The following is a 17,437-nucleotide window of genomic DNA, read 5'->3' as shown; positions in this document are numbered from 1 at the left end:
AAATATCACTCTCTAGATGTGCAAAACTGGTAGAGACTTCCCCAAAAAGACTTGAAGCTATAATTACAGCGAAAGGTGGTCCTACAAAAGTATTGACTCGGGGGGCTGAATACAAATGCACACCACACTTTTCACATATTTAATTTGCAAAAAAAAAATAATTTATGATTTTCCTTCCACTTCACAATTATGTGCCACTTTGTGTTGGTCTATCACATAAAATCTCAATAAAATACATGTTTTTGGTTGTAACATGACAAATTGTGGAAAATTTCAAGGGGTATGAATACATTTTCAAGGCACTGCTCATGGAGCAGCTCTCATATTCATCAGTTTAACTTTGGGAATCCAAATCACATCTTAAAAGAATTTCTTTAACAGTTTTATTAAAGTAAGATCAGTAAAAACAAAAGAACCACACATAAAAAACCCTAGATCCACATCCAATGTACATAAAATAAAAATGCACTGTCCTCTCAGAACTAAATAGGCTTAATTTTAAAGTGAAGTCCAATCAAGCTGAAGACCAGACACTTTAAGTCTTGAACAAGGTAATAGAAAACTCGTAATCCCTCGGGGTCCCTGAAAAAGAAAAAAGAAAAAAAAAAAAAACTGTATAAAGCGGAATAAGAACACCACTACAATCAGTGCTTACTGATAACATTTCTCAGCTTTATTTCACACTGCACTAATCTACAATAAGTCAGAACACCCCACACCCCCCGCCAGGTTTTTACTGCAATTAGCAAGACCTGAAGGCAACACTAAACTCTGTTTTAACCACTTGATGAACAGGCATTTTATGACACTTTAACATGCAAATCAGGTTTTTTTTTGCTGGAAACTTACTCCCAGACATATTTCTTTTAAAGCAGAGGCCCTAGAGAATTGGTGGGTGTTGCAACTTTTTTTATGTCACACAGTACTTTACTACAATATCTAAAAATGCAGCGCTAAAATACAAACACCTCATAACCATATGAGATATAAATATAAGACATGTGATTCACACAAACTGCGTATAGGTAAACGCATATATAACCAACTGATTGTGCACAGTCCAAATGGACAATCCACCTTAATAGCTCAAAAATAAGTGAGCCAGAGAGAAAAGTGCTATATAGTGCAGTGGGTTTATGTATTCAATAATAAAAACATATATTTAAACCAGGGTGGATTTAATTTAAATCAAACTGATTTAAATCACGATTTAAATCACTAGTCAGTAAGGCTTGATTTAAATCCTAGTTTTCTACATAAAGACTAATTCTTGCTGGTCTAACTTTAATATGCAAGTAGATGAAGATTTTTAGAATAACAATTTTTCATATTAGTTTTTTTATCCCCAGTTTAATAGGTTAATCATTCATATTTGGACAACTTTTCTGTTGTACTTAGGAAGGAGAAAAATAATCATTACCTTAATAATAACAATTTAAATAGATTTATTCAACTGAAACAATAACATTCCAGCATATGTTATTTGCTTAAACAAACATCCATGTTTGTTAACTAATTTGGCTAAACAAAATATATATATTTTAAGACACTTAGACTGTCAGCCCCTTCCTCCTCACACTTAGTTTCACTTTCTTCTTGTGCAGATCTATTCCACTCCAAACAATCAGAAAAATATTGTTTCTATTCTATTCACTGAACTTCTTGAAACTTAGCACTGAAGGGGTTGATTCTGTATTCATAGGTTTGTAGAAGTTAGGATTAAGGTCTTTTTCTTAACTCTGTTCATGTTATAACATTTTTGCTGTGAAGAAGAGGCATGTGATCTCCGCTGAGTCAAATTCAGTTTTGAGAACTACAAAAGTAAACCAAACATCTGTGATAATATCTTGTGGCAGAGAAACTGCCCAATAATCTTACAAAAACCTCTGGAAGAGCATGACATTGTGAATGGATTAATGGAATTTATTTACCAAAAAAAATTAAAAATATATACAGCCTTATTCTACATAATTAAAAAACTAATCTTTATTTCATGATGGAATAACCTTTGGATGGTAATATATTTTCCTCAAAAAGCATTTTATTCAAAAAAATCCAATTCAAATTTAAAAAAAATCATTGATTTTTATCCACCCTGGTGCATATACTTGGAGTGGAGTTTTCTCTACAATCCGGAGAGTGGCAGTGGATAATCGGCTGTGGTGCAGACGTATACCAGACGATTCCCGTGGTTACTCCAGGATGAGGATGAACAGGAGTGGTCTTTATTACTCAAAAGCGCTGTATATTGCGCTATCTGGTTAGTGCAATTTATTCTCATTGCTACATGCACTAGAAGCACGGATTTACACCTATCTGGACAATTACGCTGTCGCCAACACATCACTTGCGCCGTATCTAGACGCAATCTGCTCTTTACTGTTGCGCTCCTTAGCGCATTGATATTTGATCTCCATTTGGACTGTGCACAATCAGTTGGTTATATATGAGTTTACCTATACGCAGTTTGTGTGAATTACATGTCTTATATTTATATCTCATACGGTTATATGAGGTGTTTGTATTTTAGCGCTGCATTTTTAGATATTATTGCCATACAAGGGTTGGAAGTTTAACCTTTTATGCCAGCTGCTTTTTATGCATTTCTAGCGCTCGTTTACCATTTTACCTATTACACAGTACTTTACTGTTTGGTAAAATTTAAAAGATGATGTTACACCGAGTAAATAGATACAAAACATTTCACTTTTTAAAATTGTGTGCACAGGCAACAAACATTTTATTATCCATGGGCAATACTTTAGAAGCCTTTACAGGTTACTACTTTAGATTCACACAGGAGGTCTGGTGCTAGAGTTGCTGCCCATGATCTGACATTTTCAGAGATCTCACGTTTTGGACTGTGTGTGAGACTGATGCGTGTATTCGCCTTGTTCGATTTAAAAATAATTTTACTTTTACAATGGTTTTTTTTAAATCACTTATATTATCACAGGGAATATAAATATTCCCTGTGTTAACAATAGTCAGTAACAGGTACTCTAAGTAGAGATATGGAGTCTATTAGACCCCAGATCTCTCTTCTGGTGTGATCAGATACTTTCCAAAATTTAAAAATGGCACTGTTTACATCCGAGTACAATGCTCATCGCTTTTGGTTTCCTATACCATCAAAGCGATCAGAGCCATTCTGGTCTGATTACCTCTATGGTCAGCCGGCCAAAGCGCCAGTTGGTCACTCGGGTCTCACGATGGGGTGGGAGAGCCCATGGAGAGCAGCACAAAGCAGCGGGAGGGGGACATCCCCTCTCAGTGCTTCCAAAAGCAATCCAGCAGAGGATAAGCCACTTGAATTACTTTTACAAAAAAAGAGGACGGCCGGCACAAAAAAAACAAACAAACCACACACAACAAAAAAAACAAAACAAAGAAAAAAAACACACACAATAACAGGATGATGCCTGCGGCTGTGGGCATCATTCCAGTATAACCACTTGAAGTCCAGCGACGTACAGGTACATTGCTAGTCATCCAGCAGTTAAAAAATGTCTGGTATTCCTCCTACCACCTGCATACTAGTGGAAGGACACTAGGCAGAAAAAAAAAAAAAAAAAAAAAAAAAAAACACTACAAGTGTAAAAAGCCCTTTTTACACAAAGTTTTGCTGCCAGCAAGATCCTATGTGACATTTTAATAGTACAGTGTGCATGTACCATAACATTTGGGAAGAATATGGCAACCCCAGCAATACAAGTTACTTGCTTTACAACTGAAAGAAGTAATTTTAGATACTGACATAAAAAAATAAATAAATATATATATATATATATATATATATATATATATATATATATATAGTCAGGTCCATAAATATTGGGACATCGACACAATTCTAACATTTTTGGCTCTATACACCACCACAATGGATTTGAAATGAAACGAACAAGATGTGCTTTAACTGCAGACTGTCAGCTTTAATTTGAGGGTATTTACATCCAAATCAGGTGAATGGTGTAGGAATTACAACAGTTTGCATATGTGCCTCCCACTTGTTAAGGGACCAAAAGTAATGGGACAATTGGCTTCTCAACTGTTCCATGGCCAGGTGTGTGTTATTTCCTCATTATCCCAATTACAATGAGCAGATAAAAGGTCCAGAGTTCATTTCAAGTGTGCTATTTGCATTTGGAATCTGTTGCTGTCAACTCTCAAGATGAGATCCAAAGAGCTGTCACTATCAGTGAAGCAAGCCAACATTAGGTTGAAAAAACAAAACAAACCCATCAGAGAGATAGCAAAAACATTAGGCATGGCCAAAACAACTGCTTGGAACATTCTTAAAAAGAAGGAACGCACCCGTGAGCTCAGCAACACCAAAAGACCCAGAAGACCATGGAAAACAACTGTGGTGGATGACCGAAGAATTCTTTCCCTGGTGAAGAAAACACCCTTCACAACAGTTGGCCAGATCAAGAACACTCTCCAGGAGGTAGGTGTATGTGTGTCAAAGTCAACAATCAAGAGAAGACTTCACCAGAGTGAATCCAGAGGGTTCACCACAAGATGTAAACCATTGGAGAGCCGCAAAAACAGGAAGGCCAGATTAGAGTTTGCCAAACAACATCTAAAAAAGCCTTCACAGTTCTGGAACAACATCCTATGGACAGATGAGACCAAGATCAACTTGTACCAGAGTGATGGGAAGAGAAGAGTATGGAGAAGGAAAGGAACTGCTCATGATCCTAAGCATACCACCTCATCAGTGAAGCATGGTGGTGGTAGTGTCATGGCGTGGGCATGTATGGCTGCCAATGGAACTGCTTCTCTTGTATTTATTGATGATGTGACTGCTGACAAAAGCAGCAGGATGAATTCTGAAGTGTTTCGGGCAATATTATCTGCTCATATTCAACCAAATGCTTCAGAACTCATTGGACGCCGCTTCACAGTGCAGATGGACAATGACCCAAAGCATACTGCAAAAGCAACCAAAGAGTTTAAGGGAAAGAAGTGGAATGTTATGCAATGGCCAAGTCAATCACCTGACCTGAATCCGATTGAGCATGCATTTCACTTGCTGAAGACAAAACTGAAGGGAAAATGCCCCAAGAACAAGCAGGAACTGAAGACAGTTGCAGTAGAGGCCTGGCAGAGCATCACCAGGGATGAAACCCAGCGTCTGGTGATGTCTATGCATTCCAGACTTCAGGCTGTAATTGACTGCAAAGGATTTGCAACCAAGTATTAAAAAGTGAAAGTTTGATTTATGATTATTATTCTGTCCCATTACTTTTGGTCCCTTAACAAGTGGGAGGCACATATGCAAACTGTTGTAATTCCTACATCGTTCACCTGATTTGGATGTAAATACCCTCAAATTAAAGCTGACAGTCTGCAGTTAAAGCACATCTTGTTTGATTCATTTCAAATCCATTGTGGTTGTGTATAGAGCCAAAAATGTTAGAATTGTGTCGATGTCCCAATATCTATGGACCTGACTGTAATATATATATATATATATATATTTATTTATTTATTTCCCTTCAGTGTGAAATAAGGCTTTTTTCACACTGATCCACCACAAAAACACAGCAAAAAAAAAAAAAAAAAAAAGCATAGGCGTTTTTACCATGCTGAGCGTTTAAAGGACACGCGACTTAAAAACCATGCAAAAAAAATTTCTCAGGAGGTTGAGGCGCTTTTCAGGCATTTTCCATTCATTTCAAATGAGAAGAGGTTTGTTTTTTTTTTAACTCACCAAACATGCCCCAAAGATGCTGCAAACAGGAGTTTTTACACCGCACCACCTCAGTGTGAACACATACATAGATATACATTGACATACATAGGGAAGAGTGTTTGAGCTTTGCAGGAGCTTTTGTCAACGCAAAAACATTTCAAAAACTCCTCAGTGTGAAAGTAGCCCAACACCATCTTTAACACTGACAGCTAGAAAATTACTGGCTCTGTAAATCAATTCCAGAAAAAAACAAAACAAAAAAAAAAAAAAACATACAACTGACCCAGCAAGTACTTACTTGGACTGGTTCACATCTATAAGGGAACCGATTTTGGAAGTTGTGAAGGATATATGCTCATCTCCTATTACAATCTCCAGCTCCTACAAGAAAACGTGAATGGTAGAAATCCATCAATGTACAAATTTTACATGTATAGGTTCTGTATTGTTTTACAGTTGCAAGAAAAAGTATGTGAACCCCTTGGGATTACGTGGAGTTTTGCATGAATTGGGCATAAAATGTGCTCTGAACGTCATGTAAGTCACAACAATAGAAGAACACAGTCTGCTGAACATAATACTACACAAACATTAGATGTTGCCATGGTTTAATTGCACATAACATGTAAACATTCACAGTGCACGGAGGAAAAAGTATGTGAGGCCCTAGCTTAATGACTTCTCCCAGAGCTAATTGGAGCCAGGAGTGAGCCAACCTTGACTCCAATCAGTGTGATGATATTGGATGTGTTGCTGACAGCTGTCCTACCCTTAAAAAACACACACACCTGTTTTGGGTTTACTGGTTTCAAGAAGCACTGTCTGATGTGAACCATGCCTCGCAGAAAAGAGCTCTCAGAAGAGAGAAGAATCCCAGAGTGTCAGCTAAAGACCTACAGAAATCTCTGGCACATGCTAACATTTTTGTTGACACATCTACAATAAGGAAAACATTAAACAAGAATGGAGTACATGGGAGGACACCACGAAGGAAGCCATTGCTGTCCAAAAAGAATATTGCAGCACGTTTGAAGTTTGCAAAAGAGCACCTGGATGTTCCACAGCACTACTGGCAAAATATACTGTGGACAGATGAAACCAAGATTGAGTTGTTTGGGAAGAACACACAACACTATGTGTGGAGAAAAAAAGGCACAGCACACCAACATCAAAACCTCATCCCCACTGTAAAACATGGCGGAGGGAGCATCATGGTTTGGGGCTGCTTTGCTGCCTCAGGGCTGGACGGATTGTTGTCATTGATGGGAAAATGAATTCCAGAGTTTATCAAGACATTTTGCAGGAAAACGTACGACCATCTGTCCGCCAACTGAAGCTCCGCAGAGGATGGGTGATGCAACAGGACAATGACCCAAAGCATACAAGTAAGTCAACAAAACAATGGCTGCAACAGCACAGAATACGCCTTCTGGAGTGATCCAGTCAGAGTCCTGACCTCAACCCGATTGAAATGCTGTGGCATGACCGTAAGAGCGATTCACACCAGACATCCCAAGAATATTGCTACACTGAAACAGTTTTGTGAAGAGGAGTGGTCCAAAATTACTCCAGATCATTGTGCAGGTCTGATCTGCAACTACAGGAAACGTTTGGTTGAGGTTACTGCTGCCAAAGGAGGGTGAACCAGTTATTAAGTCCAAAGGTTCACATACTTTTTCCTCCCTGCACTGTGAATGTTTACATGTTATGTGCAATTAAACCATGGCAACATCTAATGTTTGTGTAGTATTATGTTCAGCAGACTGTGTTCTTCTATTGTTGTGACTTAGATGACGTTCAGAGCACATTTTATGCCCAATTCATGCAAAACTTCACGTAATCCCAAGGGGTTCACATACTTTTTCTTGCAACTGTACATAAAAGGTGACACAAACAACTTACAACTACCGGTACATCGCTGTTCGTCAAGTGGTTAAAGACAGTGCAAATTCTGATGCAGCTCTGCATAGAAACCAGCTTCCAGTTTTTTTTTTTCAAAGCTTAATTGAACAAGCTGAAGTTAGAAGCTGATTGGCTACCAGGAACAGCTGATTTTGCACTCTCAGTTAGTCAGTCCCATGGTTTGCCATATTTGGTATAAATTATGAGCCAGGTTTTTATTCAACAGCATTACTTGACATCACTAATGCTCTCAGGCATTGCTTGTGAGGCTTTATACAAACAGTCACTTTACTAGAAAAGGGCAAACTGACAGTGTGATTCATAGCCCATCTGAAAGTCAGCATGTCAACAAACCCAGGTTTGACATAGAAATCAGGAATCGAACTGCCAAGGTTCTTCAAAGCAGATTGCCAGCTAAAAAATGTACCCAACCACTGTTTTTGGATGTATTCATTAATGACTAAGTAGGACGCATAATCAATACACACCTGTCGACCAACTCTGTCAGGCGGGGGCCACAGTGCGTCATCTTCCTTTGTGATTTCACTGTCATCTATAATTCTTTTCAGTTCCTCCATCACACTCTTGTGTACATAAGCCTGGACCACAAAATAGGAAAGCCAACAAAATAGCACATTAACCTAAAAGTTAAAGGCATCCTTCCGTAAAACATAAATCTGATGATCAAAAGCTTGCTGGAGAAGATTTTTAAGATTCAACCTATGATGTGCACAATGACAGCCCATTTTATAGAGCATCATTAACAAGATTAACTGCTTCCCGACCGCACTATAGCAGAACTACTGCTACAAGCCATCAGGGCTGCGCAAAATCACGTATATATACACACGCGTGATTTTGAATTTCCGACTAGGGGGTGTGTACGAGCCATCCTACCCGAGCCACCATTGGTGGCTTTAGCTGTCGAGTACTTGTCCCGGCCGGAGATTCCCTGCCGACACCTGGCGATCGCCAAGAGCAGTGACAGAGGAGAGGTCTGTATGTAAACAATACAGATCTCTCCCGTCAGCTCCAGCTCGCTGCTTTATATTGCTGCAGAGTAATATAAAGCAGTGTGCCTACACAGTAAAACAGCGCAGTTAACCCTTTGATCGCCCCAGATGTTAACCCCTGCCCAGTTTCATTAGTACAGTATCAGTGCTTTTTATTAGCACTGATCACTGTGTCAGAGGGGATGTCAGTGGCAGTTAGACCCCTCCCCCCCGTGTCAAAATGCCAGCCGCAGTCCCGCTATAAGTCATTGATAGTCCCAGTACTAGTATCAAAAAAAGTTACAAAAAAAAAACAAAAAAACTAATTCCAGTATATATACTGCCACTTGTAGACGCTATAAATTTCACGTAAACCAATTTACACGTATTGGGATTTTTTTTTTCCTTTTTAGCAAACATGTAAATTTATGACGAAGATTTGATTTTTAAAGGATACGTTTTCCAGCAAAAAGTTAAAAATAGTTATTTTTTTCCAAAATTGTCATTTTTTGTTTATAGCGCAAAAAAAAAAAAAAAAAAAAAAAAACTGCACAGGTGATTAAATACCACCAAAAGAAAGCTCCATTTGTGTGGGGGGGGGGGGGAGAAGGTAATAAATTTCATTTGGGTGCAGCGTTGCATGACCGCGCAATTCTCAGTTAAAATAATGCAGCGACATTTTGCAAAAAATGGCCTGGTCAGGAAAGGGAGTAAATCCTCTGAAGGGCAAGTGGTTAAATAAGACATACCTCTTTTCTGATCATAACATCATTCTTGTAGTTACTGTTGTTGGCATATCGAAGTTTACCTGTTACAGGAAAAAAAAAAAAGTTACTATCTGTACTTTCAATAGATGTGTTTTCCGTTATCTCCTTAAAGTGGACACAAACGCAAAAAAAAAAAATAAGTAAATATCTGCTATGTTGGTTATTAGGAACATTTAGAAATTATATTTGTGCCTGCGTAAAGCCCTGAAAATTGTACCCATTGTCCAGAATTCTCCCAAAATAGCAGTGCATTTCCGGATATATATCGGCAGTGTGAAATATAAGGAACGGCTGGTCTCAGGAGATATGGTGAGGTCACTACTGTGCTGCTCTCAGTTCTCTAACAAGATGGCCAGCTCCACATAGAGTTGCAGTGCAGAACAATGCACTGCAAGTCATTAATGGGGAAAGATCAGCTGCAGGGAGGCCACAGGCAATACTGGTGACCAAACCTTTGACCTCTACCTACCTTTTATTGGTGACAACTGCATGAGTTCAGTTCCTCTTTAAAGCAGAATTTAAAGTGGATCTAAGGTCCATTTTTTTCCTTTAATACATTTTCTGCAACACTACCTGTTCTACCCCCACTGCATCCCTGAAAAACTGACCGGCACCATGAGTGTCCATGGATGCACACAGCTTGGCTTGGGAGCACACACATGGGTGCCTCCTTAGCAACAGGCTTGCCTTTATTATCACCTTAAAGTAGGGATGCACAGATATATCGGCCAAAAATCGGGTTATCAGCGTTTTGCCGGTAGAAAACAAAAAAGTGCCTATAAAAGGCATGATGCGTCCCATATTATTATACAGTATTTATATAGCACCAAAGGGTTTGCTCAGCGCTGTACACTAGCAGGGGGACAGAACATGAGACAGGACGGAAACAATACAATACACGAGGGGTTCGAGGGCCCTGCTCTTTCGAGCTTACAATCTAGGAGATAGACTTTAATCCAAAGACCACCCGCCTCCAAGTGACTTCAAAGCAAAGTCACACCCCCCATAGACTTCAATGCAAAGACACGTACCATAGACTTCAATGGGAAACACATTAATACATTTTTTAAAAGATTTTTAAAAACTGCCAGTTTCGGTTTTCGGCCAAGTGCATCCTGAATTTTCGGTTTTGGCACCAGAATTTTCATTTCGGTGCAAAACCCACTTGAAAGCATACGTAAAAGCAAAACGGTCTTCTAGTTTTGTATAGGACAGTCCCCTTGTCAACTTTTTATTACTGTCTGTGATTTCACTAGCAGCTCAAGAGGGTTGTCAGCCTGCCACAAGAAATAGGTCATATGTACGGATGAGATTGGGTAGAATTCGAGAATTCTTGCTCGACTTAGACATTTTCGACAATACCTCACATGTGGTGCAACTGATGAGTACATACGAATGCTCGCCTATGCTGCGCTTTTCATATGGGGTGTGGGTGCTTTAAAATGTTTATTTTTTTTTTTTATTTACAACTTTATTGCTATCACAATAGGGCTAAAAAGCCTCCTATAATTGCATGGGCAAGTAGCAGCTACACTTTGGAGACATTGGGGGTGGTGATAGGGTGCACGTGGTTAGCCCCATAAAGTGGTCACTTATCAGAAAGCCGTTTACAGCGGTAGTTGTGAGCTTGATGTAACCACTTTTCTACCGTGCCACATTTACCTTGGTAGACAAGTGGTTAAAGTAAAATTCCAGGCTAAATCTAACTAGCCCCCCAGGACACCCCAGAACCTCCTCCGTAACACTAAACTGATGACCTATAAGTAGCTTTAAAAGTGTCGACCTACAGAAAATATAGGGTACTGATGTTCGTCGCCATTTCACGAGCGCACACAAATTTAAGGTTCGACAAGTTGGGTATCTATTTACTCGGTGCGACCTCATATTTTATATTTTACAAAAAAGTAGGGCAATTTGCTTTTTTGTGCTCTAAAATTAGCTTACTTGTATATTTTACTGAAATTATGCGACATAAAAAATTGGAACTACCACTATTTTATTCTAGAGTTTCTGCTTTCAGAAAATATAACATGTTTGGGGGTTTTGTTTAATCTTCCGGCCTAAAATTATTTTTTAAACTTGTGCAAAAACGGCTCTGGCAGCGGAAGGGAAAAAGGATAAGCCCTGACCCACCCTTCCCTGATGAGCAGCCAATCAGTGCTCATTACACTGCAAGGTCTCTTCCCTCCCTGCTAGTCCCCGAGTGCGGTGCTGGAGACAGGCAGGGAGGGGAGGAGATAAACAGCGCAATATTAAACATTTAAGTCGCCATAAAGCCCCTTTTATTTTTAAAAGCCCCTGACATTCCTAATATCACCTCTGATTTAAACACATTTTGGTGAAAATGTATTTATTTTTTTTTTATCTGGACAAGTAGATTGTCATGAGGGACAAGAAGATTGGGACACCGATTTAGTCCCTGGACAAATAGTTTTTTCAAAAATTTCCACACCCGAGACTTCTATGGAGGCTTTGAAGCACCAAGAAAGCAACATGGGGTATAATTTTTGAAGCAAAGCAAACATGTGAACAGGACTGTAAGCTATTTTATTTAGTGACAGGGGCTTTGATTGGCATTCAGAGCACTTTAAAAAAGAATGTCTGAAGGCACACTTTAAAATGAAAATGAGCCCTTAATGCGTTTTGTTGCATGACAAAAGGCACATTTGCTGGCTGTATTTGGGGTACCATTAACCACTTGCCATCCATCCTATAGCAGATTTACTGCTACAGGGCGGATGTTCCGTGCAAAATCATGTGTATAAACATGCTTTTGCACTTCCGCCATAGGGGGTGCTTAAGTGATTAGACACAGCAGAAGCCGATAAACAGTTGCCAGCAAATGGATGAGCGGCCAGCACCTGTTGATGGGCAAGGAGACTGACAAAACACAGCTCTACCTATGTAAACAAGGCAGAGCTGTGTTCTGTCAGCGGCGATGTGCTAGATTTTCTTTCCCTGCAAAGCAGGAAATAAAATCTAGCAGATTGCCTAGTAAAAAACACGACACTGTACACTAGTACAGTTAGACACACAGGTAACCCTTTGATCGCCCTAGATGTTTAACCCTTTCCAAGCCAGTGTCATTAATACAGTGAGTGTGTATTTTTAGCACTGATCTCTGTATTAGTGTCACACTGGTTCCCACAAAGTGTCAGACTGTCCGTCGCAATATCGCAGTCCTGCTATAAGTTGCTCATCGCCTTCATTCCTAATACAAAAAAAAAAAATCCAGTGTATATAACGTTTGAAGATGCTATAACTTTTATGCAAATCAGTATATGCTTTTTGGGATTTTTTTCACCAAAAACATAACAAAATGATTTTGGCCTAAATTTAAGAAATTTGATTTTTCAAATATTTTAAATATATGTGTTATAGCAGAAAGTGATTTTTTTTAAAAAAATAAATTTTGGTCTTTTTTCATTTATACAGCAAACAGACAAAAAAAACCAGAGGTGATCAAATACCACCACAGGAAAACTATTTGTGGGAAAAATTATATAAATTTCTTTTATGTACAGTGTTGCACAGCTGTTCATGTCAATTAAAGTAATGCAGAGCTGTATAGCTAAAAATGTCCTGGTCATGAAGGGGGGTGGGGGCGGTAAATCTTCCCAAGGTGAAGTGGTTAAAGTGGAAACGAGCCCTTAATGCGTTTTGTTGCATGACAAAGCGCATGTTTACTGGCCGCGTTTGGGGTGCCATTAACAATTAATGGCACCATGAGTGCAATGTGTCTTTCTGTGCACATTCCTAGAATACACTGCTGAGAATGCAGTCTTGGTTCCCACTCACAGCTGTATGTTCTGGCAATGCAAAAAGAATGCTCATTTTTAATTGTTCAAGTGTTCCTAAACCCAGGACCCCGCATTCACTACATCTGGTCTCCCCGGGCCCCGCATACACTACATCTGGTCTCCCCGGGCCCCGCATACACTACATCTGGTCTCCCCGGGCCCCGCATACACTACATCTGGTCTCCCCGGGCCCCGCATACACTACATCTGGTCTCCCCGGGCCCCGCATACACTACATCTGGTCTCCCCGGGCCCCGCATACACTACATCTGGTCTCCCCGGGCCCCGCATACACTACATCTGGTCTCCCCGGGCCCCGCATACACTACATCTGGTCTCCCCGGGCCCCGCATACACTACATCTGGTCTCCCCGGGCCCCGCATACACTACATCTGGTCTCCCCGGGCCCCGCATACACTACATCTGGTCTCCCCGGGCCCCGCATACACTACATCTGGTCTCCCCGGGCCCCGCATACACTACATCTGGTCTCCCCGGGCCCCGCATACACTACATCTGGTCTCCCCGGGCCCCGCATACACTACATCTGGTCTCCCCGGGCCCCGCATTCACTATATCTGGTCTCCCCGGGCCCCGCATTCACTATATCTGGTCTCCCCGGGCCCCGCATTCACTATATCTGGTCTCCCCGGGCCCCGCATTCACTATATCTGGTCTCCCCGGGCCCCGCATTCTCTATATCTGGTCTCCCACAGTACACACAACATGGAAATGCAATTATTTTAGTACATATAAACTTCCTTAAATATCTTTTCTCAACAGCAGTATATAGCAGTCTTGTGACTTCTATCAGTGTCTAGCAGAGCACTGGTTAAAGCTTGTAGGAGTTTTCATTCTCCTCTGCTCCAGGCTGCATAACCCTTGACCCTCTGTCTGGACAGTGCTGATTGGCCCTGTGCTGATCACATGCACCTTCGCAAGAAAAAAAAAATCTCTACCAATACATACCGAACTGAGCATGTGCAGCTTACCCCCAAGGCTCTGATCTATCAGCAGATGAATTGGGACAGTAGAAGGGGAGGATCAAAGAAATCAGGATCAAACATGCTTTTTAAACGATGCGGAGGATAAACCCCTTAGATTCCAGTGAGTATATCAAGCATGCTTTACTCTCTAGCTCCCTTGTCTCCTCCTCCCATGCTCTTCTCCAGAGCCTCCCATATTCTCAGGAACTCTCTACCCCTATCTATCCAACCATCGCCTACTCTGCCCACTATTAGGCAATCCCTGAAAACTTACCTCCTCAGGGAAGCCTATCCTGCCTTAGCTAATAACTGAATCTTCTATTTCTCCCACCGTTATTACCTTTTGTTCCACCAGCCCCTCCCTCAGATTGTAAGCTCCAAGGATCAGGCTCTACTTTCCCTCTTGTATTGAAGCTGTATTGTCACCCGTTATATTGTAAAGCACTGAGCAAACTGTTGGCGCTATATAAATCCTGTATAACAATAATACTGCATACAGACTGATGTTGCTGTTGTGGGTTTAGTAACACTTTCATGGCACCCCAAACCCAACTAGGAAACATAAAAGGCGTGTGAGCTTCTTTTGGCATGCCTGTCTCTCATAGGGCGGCCTATTGATCGGGCTGCTCCAAGATGACCAACAGAAAAAAAACAAACAATGCGAAAGTGCAACCCACAGGGGTGGATGAGGCCTAAGGGCTCCATGTACACGGAGCGTTTGGAAAACTCTTCTGAACGATGGGAACTGACTGCTGGAAAATGTATGTTAAAAATCGTCAGTTTAGCCACGTTTGCATACTGCCATAACCTCAGGAGACCTTCCAAATGCCCAGAATGCACTGAAAAACAGTAAAAAAATTAACCATTTCAGACATTTGAGGAATAGAGAGCCGTATACCCTGAGGAAGTCACGTGGTTGTGACGCAACGCGTCGGTACGTCAGTTCCGGCGACGCACTTCCGGTTGGACGCCAGGCTGGGCTCCATCTGAGGATACATGCAGTACACCCATACTAAGGGGTGGCAATGAGATTTTTCCTACTTTTATATGTGGGTGGGCATTTTATCTTATTATTTGCCGTTTAATAAACGTGTTACACTATGGAGAATGTTTGTGCTTATATCTTTGACGGTGTGGCCTTGTGGGGAGTGTGACCAGAAAGTACTAGTGAACAAGTACCCTGTGCAACATCTCGGTCTGGACGTGGCATCCTGGTGGGAGTTATAAGGCGAGCCGGCCCTTGTGGTCACTTCTTGGAGGTGAGGGGGCATTTCTGCCATTCAGAATTCCTATCACCCAGTTTGGGGATCACCCATCACGAGCACCCACGTGTTTTGCTTGCAGTTTTTCTGCGTTTTGGGACTTCATATTTTAGATGTGCACCTGAACGTTGATATATATATATATATAGTGCTGTCTGGACATCTATGGTTTCTGCATGTGTATTTATGATTTATGGGAGAGATTCCACTATTTAATATTGTATTTGTCACAGTTGCTGTGTCTTTACCCCCTGAGGGGTCACTTATATATTTACTATCAGTCCCCTATGTGGACAGGGGGAGGTTGTTTTTTCCATTTGGAAAAAGGTTCACGTTTATAGTTACAGGTCTACCTGTTCCACTTCTTGTAGCACCTCTTTAGATCCGGTTGGATCAGCACTTTGTATGTTCACTTCACTTTTATGCATCATTTATTTCTTGCTGTGTATATGTACTCTTCATATCATCTACATCTGTATTATATTGCTAGCGCTTCACCATTGTTTCTATCACGTGTTGAGATGACCTGTCTTTTCTGGTTGTATTCACTATGGATCCCATCATGAGCATAATGCAGCACGTTCTACCAATTGTTCTTTCACGTGAAACCTGGAACTGACTGCGTTGGTGTACCGGGTCCATGGAAAACGCTTTGCATGCGTTTCTAATGAAAAAAAGGCTGTGGACAGCATCTGGACATGGAACAATTAAAAACCACTTCTGAACGCAGTTAACCGCATTTATACACGCTTGAAATGCCAGTAAAATCTACTCCTGAACGCAAGTTTGGTGCATTCAAGAAAACGACTGCAAACTCAACTGCCTGTAAACGACGATGTGTACATGGACACATAGGAGAACATTAGGAAGAGTTCAGGGGCTGCTGAAAAACCGCTGAACAGCTCCTGAACGTCAGTTTATCAGCTGCAGTGTACATGAGCCCGAATTCTACCAACAAGGATGCTACAGGAACCTCCCTGAAGGAACACAGATGGGTCGGAGCGTGGAGGTCGCCCACACAGATCAATGGAAAGTTGTTTGCAGTCAGATTGCACCGTGTATAGCCGCCCCTGGGTATGCGGAAATCGTTTACAGTCAGCGTGTGACTGGTGCCCGGAGAAGGGAATGAAGCGCACAGGAAGGGGAGCAATCCATCCCAGCAGGCCCACACCGATTCACCACACTTTCCCGGACCCTCCCTCTCTCTCTCCCTCCCTACCACCATTTCTCACCGTCCGGCCGGAACTCGAACTCCAGGAACTCGTGCCCGAACTTTCCCTTGTGGCCCACATAATAGCGGAGGTAGAAGTCGCTGCCCATGGTGTTACCGCTCTCGCGCCCTCAAATGACGACACCACGTATGGAGGCGCACAGGGATGACACCAGAAAACCAGCCCGGTACGTCCCGAAAACACGCGAGAGGATGATAGGCTCCCGTTGGAGAAGACTGTCCAATAGGAAGAGACGGGCGGTTCTAGAATTAGCCAATTGTACGCCGGAGTTCGTTGTCTTTTACTTCCCCTAGAGAACTCCAATGTCAGCGGAGTCGTGTTGTTATCTGCTTACATGTCAACACGAACGGCCAAGCGCCCGGTCATAAGACCGACAAGGAAGGCGCAAGATACGGGGCCATGACTAAGAGGAGTACGCTGTAACAGGGCGCCATAAAACCGGCCTTGGCTGAGAATGATTGGTTTATACTGGAGGAGCCCTTACTATGAGACGGAAGGGGCGGTGCTAGACGTATCCAATTACCAGCTGGAGTTTGTTGTCCTCCAAGCTAAGTGTCTTAGCCGAATGTCTCCATTAGCGGCGCCATTTTGTCGTAGATATCTGCTTAGATAGCCACACGCATGCATGAGTGCTGAATACGAACAAGACCGGCACGGAATAGGCGGCCAATAAAAGGAGGTGGGCGGGCGCCTTATAGGCGACAAATGGGCAGAGTTAAGCTGCTAATAAGGTGGACAGGCGCCAAATGGGCGGAGTTAGGGCGCTAATAAGGCGGACAGGTGCCAAATAGGTG

General features: G+C 41.6%; 1 protein-coding gene across 1 annotated transcript; it reads right to left on the bottom strand.

The window, feature by feature from the left end:
* Window positions 1-369: 369 nt before the first annotated feature.
* MAGOH (mago homolog, exon junction complex subunit) lies at window positions 370-17,064 on the bottom strand. Its single transcript, XM_089666594.1, has 5 exons — window positions 16,644-17,064; window positions 9,345-9,403; window positions 8,092-8,202; window positions 6,000-6,082; window positions 370-582 (listed from the first exon to the last, which is right to left on the bottom strand). The coding sequence occupies exons 1-5, from the start codon at window positions 16,729-16,731 to the stop codon at window positions 483-485; spliced, it is 441 nt and encodes a 146-aa protein (XP_089522720.1). The 5' UTR covers window positions 16,732-17,064; the 3' UTR covers window positions 370-482.
* Between the last annotated feature and the right edge of the window lie 373 nt (window positions 17,065-17,437).

Source organism: Staurois parvus, unplaced genomic scaffold (assembly GCF_062004578.1).
Source record: "Staurois parvus isolate SC_StPar_1 unplaced genomic scaffold, SC_StPar_1.0 ptg002753l, whole genome shotgun sequence".
NCBI lineage: Eukaryota > Metazoa > Chordata > Amphibia > Anura > Ranidae > Staurois > Staurois parvus.
This window is presented reverse-complemented; position numbering and strand designations above follow the sequence as displayed.